Consider the following 7792-nt stretch of genomic DNA (forward strand, 5'->3'; position numbering starts at 1 on the left):
ATATTTGAGTAAAATGAATTGACATCTTCATTTTGTTATAATTATAAAATTTAGTTGAAACTTTACTCTCTTAAAAAGTTATACATTTTTCAAATGATACCTCATTTAACGCATTATATAAATATCTAAAAATGACAATTGAAATTTCAATTAATTATTTTTTGAAAAACAACAAATGAAATAAGGGTGTAATTGAAGAAAAAAATTATAAAACTGCTTTGAATTAAGTATGGCTTCTAAAAAATATCATATATTATAGACTAGAGGGAATATTTAAAAAGTTAGAAGAAATTTTATTATGTTAATTAAATTTCTCAGTCTATATGCATTGCAGAGAGAATCAGAGGGAGTAACAAATGTTTCCTTGATTTTGCAAAAGTTATGATATCGTCAAAGCTCATTTGCGTGATCTCCTAATTAGTTCCACCATTTACAAGACATATCATGAACAATTTTCACTTACATTTATTGGATAGGAAACCATTGCCTATCATGAAGTCCTGCACTTGAAGCTTGCATGCACATTCAAACATAGTTTTTTTCTGAATTAACTATACCATCTACATGACCTATATATACAGGTGGTCCACTGACTCTTACTTCTGCACATCATTGCCTATCAACAAAGAACTTGGGACAATTACCTTTCCGAATCATTTAAAAAATGAGTCTCTCCGGTTTTAAAATGGTTCGCTTTGGCAAAATTTGACCACCCTTCACTGAATCTGGCGAATGTCCTAGCCCTTTTCTTATGGGGGATTAATGTCACAGTCCATACTCCTTCTACTATCTCAATCTCTACCTCTTGTCTTTTGTTTTTCATATGCTTCTTGAAGAAGTCGGTTGGAAAGCACTGCACAAGTTTCTCAAACATATTAATCAGAATATCACTTTAATAACCTTAACATACATAGTACACCATGGAGACTAAGTATGAACTGAAAACATGAAACCATATTTTGTATGATATGCACGTGATATAAAAAACAAGGCATCATATTCATAATTAGTATACTCCCGCAGTTTATTATTATAAGGCACTTTTAACTAATTTACACCCCTCTGTTTTTATCCTATTATCTCAATCTCTACCCCTTCTCTCTTGTTTTTCACATGCTTCTTGAAGAACTCTGTTGGAAAGCACTGCACAAAGTTCCTGAATCTTATTAATCTGAATATCCCTTTAACAGATTTAACACACATAAATTACTGCACTATCATACCCCATGGAAATTATACATGAGCTAAAAAAACATGGAACTTTAGAAGAAGCAACATGACGTCAAATTGATAATCAATATAAGACTTCATGACTAGTTTAACCATGTCAATTTCATTTCTTATACTTCATTGCTTCCTCTATGAACTAAATATTTGAGTGATCTCAAGAACTAACCATGACACCTTTTTTGGCATAGGCTTGTTGCAGAATAATTTTGAATGAAGGATTCTCATTACAGTCCAAGTTGGGGCCTTCACTGAATGCTTCCACAATTGTTCCCTCATACCTGCTGCAATCCCCTAGTTAATCAAAATGTGAGCTCAAATCTTAGAATATATAATAAATGAGATGAAAAATAGACAAAAGCCTGATTTCATAACGGTCATAACACAAATTTTCCACCATTATTTGAACAGGAAAGGAACTTGTTTTAAGTCTAACATACGTTGAGATATAATTTCTATACTCACTAACTATGTTAATCAGACTTGATTCAGAGTTATAAAATGTGACAAAAACCAAAATTATCAATAGAAGGCTAGCTTTTTAATTGCTTACTGATTTACTCGATAGGATCTTGAGATTCAGGTTGAATAGCAATAAGCTCATAATTACTCTGTTCTTCTCCAACCTCTTTCTGGGATGCCCACGTTTCATGGTTAGGATTACAATCATCATCATCATGGTTTTGTAGATCTACATCTATTGGATCTTTTTCTTTCAAAGTTTCTTGATTATCTTGAGTTTTGTTATGTTCATGATACTGTATGTAGTAATTCTGATTGATACAAAACTGATTCTCAAGCTCCTTCTCGCAGGCAGAGTTTCCATAGATCTTAACCTTAAATGTTGAATTACCATCGAATTTGAAAACCAGAAACTCAGCAGTTTCCAAATCATTATCTTCTACAAATGTATTCCAACCATTTTTGAGATAGAATCTTTTGTCATCTTCTTCCTCAATATCAACCTCCCATGATCTGTTCTTCGAAGAAGTTCTAACAAGTGTTGCTCTTTTCGGTAAAATAGGACAATATCTGGAGACAACCAGAGTAGGGATTTGCTGCATTAGCAGATTTGAATTATCTGTATTTAAAAATTTTGCATTTAGAAAAGAAAACATAAAATTGGGCGAATAGAGAACACCCATATCTGGTGCATTAATACTGGAAATTTTGAAATTAGCACTATAAATACGGTTATCTTCCTTTTTCAACATGCATTTCTGAAGAAAACAAGCGGATCCTATGCTAATTCCTTTTGAAGGAGAGAAATACTTTAAAATGAAATTAAAAATAAATTGGAACACAAGGAATTAAGGTCTTCAATTATCCACATTGTATTCTTCAAAAAACTGTTGAATGTTAAAAAAAATAATAAAGAAATAAAAATTGGGACACCATGCTTCAAAGTGATCCTCTGTTATTATCAAGAGGAACACAAGGAAACATTTCTATCTAAGAATAAGAAAGAAAACAGAAAACAGTAGAGTCGAATTCTCTGTACTTAGAAAGCTTGCATGTAAAAAATAGAATGAAAATTGGGCGAACAGAGAAGAAGACCCATATCTGGTGCATTGCTACGGAACATTCACATTCTGAGATTAGGACGGTAAACATACATTTCTTCCTTCCGAGAGAAACTTCTCTGCAAAACTAAGCGGGTCCTTTGCTACTTCATTTCCGAGAAAAGAATTGGCTTAGATTCTCAGATTTCAAAGAATCACTCAAGGATTTAGAGAGAGTTCAACTGTTGAAATCAGCAAATGCCAGTGAATAAGGAAGAAAAGAAAGAAGAAAGAAAATTACCATTTAGCATTATAATCCCCAGTGAGGACCCTGAAGAAAGAAGACATTGAAACCGACGCTTTTCCTTTCTCGGGAAAACGACACCAAAAGACACCGACGGACTTCCGGCTGCCAGCTTTAGAATCGGAGCTAAAGAAGGTTCCGTCAAACATATGAAAAAGATTCAGGGCTGTTTGGTTTCGATTTCTAAATTTTTTTTTCTGTTTTTAAAAATTAAAAAATTAAAAAATTCATTTCGATAAATTTTGTAGATTTAATTATTTTCAAAATTATTCTAATTTTTTAAAAAATAAAAAATAGAAATGACTTAAGCTTTTTTTTATTTTATTTTTTAATTTTCAAAACACCCTATATTTAATTATTGAAAAATATAATTAACTTGATTAATTTTTATCATAAACCATTTTCATTAATCGCTTACAATTATAATTATCAGTCTATTTTTTAAATTTTAAAATATTTTTAATTAACATAATTATATATACTTTTTTTATTTTGTTTTAAAAAATAATTTTAAGAACTGCATTATAAAATAATTTTTTGGTCAAATATTATAAAATAATTTTTAAAAATAAAAAATGAGAACAGAAATCAAACAGACCCTTAATGATTTTCATAATTACTGCTTAAATTTATTATTTAAGAAAAGAAAATGTCATTAAAATGATAAATAAAAAATAAATAAAATTTAAAAGGATAAATGATATTAATCTTAATCTTATATATTTAATATATTTTTTATCAAATCAAATAAAAGCAAGTGAATTTTAAAAAGTTAACAATATTAATAATAATATTTTATTATAAAATAAATAATATATAAAACATTCACACATCTTGAGACCAATCCATTATGGTGCTCACTAAAGTGGTTTTTAGAAAACTATTTCTAATCTTGGTTTTGCATCTCATGATAAATAAATACCAAGAAAAAAAATATCATTTTTTATCCATGTAAAAGACTAAAATGCTATTTCGACCCACCATTTTAATCAACTATTATTGGATCTCCATTATTGACAACAATACCAATAAGTAATTTAAAACTAATATTTTTGTTTTAAGGGTAAAAGAACAATATATCCCTTAAACTATAGGTCAAGTACCATTAGAAATACTAAACTCATTTAGTATACAATTTTTTTACTTAACTTTTAAATTTATAATAACCTCCTCCTAATATTTAATAGATGATAATAGCCGTTACATTATAGTGGTGAAGGCCACTGGTTCAAACATATGACACTCATTTGTACTTGATATGTGGACAAGCCAATAGGCTCCCACCGCCATAAAGTAACCACTGTTTTCCTCTACTTAACATCAAGGGGAGGTTATTATGAATTCTAAAGTAGAGAAAATAAATAGTATAATAAATGAGGTTAGGATCTCTGATGTTACTCAACCTATTGTTTAAGAGGTATATTGCTCTTTTACCCTTGTTTTAATACTATCTTATTAAAACATTGATACTATTAATATTTAATAATCTAAATATTATTATAGTATATAAATCTTCCTCCAAAATTTACAAGTCATCTTGCTTAACTAGTGTGTTCAAAAATGGTTAAAGTTGTAATTTTCTAGGTCGTTTTGAAGTCCTTTTTTGTATTTTTTTTAGTCAATTAATGATTAAATTAAAGTTAACATTATTGATTATAAAAGTGATATTGCATCATTTTTAAATGTTAAATGGAATATTATATAAAAAATAGGATATCAGATGCTTTTATGCAAATAGTTTATGGACAAAATACCTTTAACCCATTTTTATGAATTGAATTTGTTAAACAATTTTTTAAATAATAATTGGGTTAGAGATGCAAAGTTGCCTAGAAAAGTTTTTAGCTAAGTGCAATTAATTTTTTCATATTTTGATTGGTAAAATATTCCCCTGAAAAAATTTCAAAAATTGTGCAATGAACTCTAAAAACATTTGAGTAACCTTGATGGTTAATTAATTGAACAATTTTTAGAATTAAAAAAGGAAAGATAGTTTTGCATCGGAAGTTTGTTTGAATAAGAAATTGATACTATAAACTTTCAATTGGTGTCATGTTTTTATGTTATCAAGATTCAAATAAGTAGAGTGACCAAAAATTAAAAGAAGATTTTGAGTTAGATTAAGACTTAATGCCTCAAGATCAAAATTTAAGATAGAAGTGACACATGTGACCACTATATATGTTTGCCAATCTATAGTAGAAGCCTTGGCCTACATAGGTCTCCGATTCAAGACACCAATAACATAACATTATACAGTATTAAACCAGTTGAGATTCCAACCATTTCCATAGTAAATGAGCTTAGGGTAGTTAAATCCCAAATGAAATAACTAACAAGCAAAATACTATTGTACCAAATCAAATCATATTTCATTAAAATATAGGATTAAGGGGAAAAAATACCTTAAAATTTTTCTAAAAGGAACAATTGGTATCCTCACCATTTTAAAAGGAGTAATAATGTTCCCCTGAAATTGTTAAAAGTAGAGCAATGTTACTCTTTTCTTACCTCTAGTTCTGTTGACTAATAGAATTTTGATAAGCTTTAAAGATGATATAGCTGGCAAGCAACATGGTAATCATGATTCACTTTAAGCACCAGGAAGGCTATATGCTTTAAGTTCTACTGGCACAACACAGCCTTCTCCTCTCCCCTTCTTTACTCTAAGAACTGGAGAGTACTCTAGCATCATTGTTTCCTTCACCACCTCTGTAAACACCACCTCAACCTTCTTCTCAAGCTTTGATGTCTTAAAATCAACCCTTTCCTGGTCAATAAAGATATTGACCAAAGCATTAGCAGTAGCAAGTTAAGCATCGAGGGAAGCAAACTCCTTCAATTACTTCAACAAAGGAAGAATCCCACTTTATTCCATAATAATAAGCTTGTTGTGTTCATTGTCTTTAGTGATTGAAGCAAGCTCGTTAGTCATCTCAATTTAGTCCTTGAGCTAACCCATTTGAATTATGGTTGTGAAGGACTAACCCAGGCAAGAATATGGTTGTTGCTAGCAATCGAAGGGAGAGTCAATTTAGTATTGTCGTCTAAATCAAAGATGCTAAGAAGCCACTTCATGTTATTAATAAAATATTCGAGAAGGTTTAAAACCTCTTGGAAGTTAGCGGTAAAGGTGATATAGAAGAAGTGATGAAGATCCTTACTGTGTTTCTTACGCTACTGTGTTTCTTACGCTTGCAAGCAAGGGTTAGGGTTTGTTTGAGGTTCTTGGAGACTTTAGTGACAATTCGATGAACGAGTTGCTTATGGAGAGAGGGAATAATAAGGGCAAGTCAGATGATGGACTAAAGCATGGTAGAGAGGTGTTCTACTTGCTTAATGAGTTTGGAGCAATCTATCTTTAAGGATTCGACCTTTTGGGCAGCTTTAATAACTCTATCTACTAGCAAAATGGGAAAGGAGAGTTCTTTTTAGATGGTCCTTTCATCTTTAAGGTTTTCTATGGGAAAGAAGAAAAAGCTGATGGTAAACACTATGCCACATTCTATTAGACTTATGTGTCATTTAAAATGGATCCTGTGACAAATGGAAGATGTCTGTCTTATCCTCTAATGGTGTAGGGCGAGATTGCTTTACTTTAACATTTCCAAAAACATTGCTCATGCTAAAAGCTAAGGATACCAATTGCTTCTTTCAGTAAACTTTTAAGGTATTTTTGCTTCTTAAGCCTAACATATAAGTTAGGTTTAACAAAATATAGGGCTTAACCCTTTCAGTGCCATCTAATGTTTTTAAAACTAAGTTGGATATTGAACTGAAAAAGCCAGCAGTTTATAGTTTGCATGGTTCAACTGAGTTAGACCAATGGTCAAACTGGTGACATAATAATTAAATTAAAAAATTATATATGTATATAATAATCTAAATATAAGAAATAAATAAGAAATAGCTATTTAATTTAAAAATAAAATCAAATATTTTAAATTTATCATGACTTAATAAGCCATATGATATAATATAACATCAAATGATTTATTGAGTAAATTGAGGATAATTAGATAATTATAAGTGTTCATTAAATTAAGGATGGTTAGTGATGGCTAGTGAGCCTATTGTGTAACACCTTGAATTTTTTTTCAAAACAATTTAACTCAACCATAGTAGAAAAGTGTCTATCATGGTATATAGAAATCAACTTATCCTATTTTTTTTAACAATTCTATAATTTAAAATACTACCATGGTAAAAAACGATAAAACATAGTCTTATAAAATATTTCACCTTATAAATTAGATACCATGGTAAAAAAAATATTAAACCCCTTTTTCAAATAATATAAAATAATTTTATACAACTAATACACATTTACAGCCATAGTTGGGTTACAGCCACCCAACATACTTTATATCAATAAATTTAATATAAAAATATTTTATAATTGGCTTAAGCTTGCACAATACAACATCTTAGATAAATTTTTTACCTCCCACATGCCATTAGGCTAAAACCATAATTTTCATCCTTATACTCCTAATAAGTGCAAACTATAGACCAATAACTAAAATAAACAATTTAATTAATTTTCAAAACAAGCAAATTATTTGGCCTCATAATCATGCTATTTCAAACCATCCAAAATAAATCAGATATCAAAGTTATAGTCATCTAAAGTATATCAAAAGTAGAAATAGTTTGAGGGGCATGATTACATCATTACATTCATATAATTGTCAATAAACAAAAAGTCTTAATATTAGCAATATAACACATAAAAATCATAAATCAAATACCCAAAAGA

General features: G+C 29.6%; 1 protein-coding gene across 5 annotated transcripts; it reads right to left on the reverse strand.

Moving 5' to 3' along the window:
* Positions 1–435: 435 nt before the first annotated feature.
* On the reverse strand, positions 436–3138 carry LOC129290226 (B3 domain-containing protein REM6-like). Of its 5 annotated transcripts, XR_008588290.1 has the most exons (5): positions 3031–3138; positions 2844–2896; positions 1781–2259; positions 1397–1521; positions 436–853 (listed from the first exon to the last, which is right to left on the reverse strand). XR_008588290.1 is itself a non-coding variant. In XM_054926946.1 (4 exons), exons 2-4 carry the CDS (start codon positions 2439–2441, stop codon positions 641–643), a joined length of 699 nt encoding a protein of 232 aa, XP_054782921.1. In that variant the 5' UTR covers positions 2442–2896; positions 3031–3138; the 3' UTR covers positions 436–640. The 5 variants fall into 5 exon arrangements, 2 of the variants coding, with proteins under 2 accessions (XP_054782921.1, XP_054782922.1); XR_008588291.1 differs by lacking the exon at positions 3031–3138 and having other exon boundaries at positions 1397–1511; positions 2844–3012; XR_008588289.1 differs by lacking the exon at positions 3031–3138 and having other exon boundaries at positions 2844–3012.
* Positions 3139–7792: the final 4654 nt, after the last annotated feature.

Source organism: Prosopis cineraria, unplaced genomic scaffold (assembly GCF_029017545.1).
Source record: "Prosopis cineraria cultivar Desert tree isolate PC_DT_omini unplaced genomic scaffold, ASM2901754v1 PC13, whole genome shotgun sequence".
NCBI classification, from domain to species: domain Eukaryota; kingdom Viridiplantae; phylum Streptophyta; class Magnoliopsida; order Fabales; family Fabaceae; genus Prosopis; species Prosopis cineraria.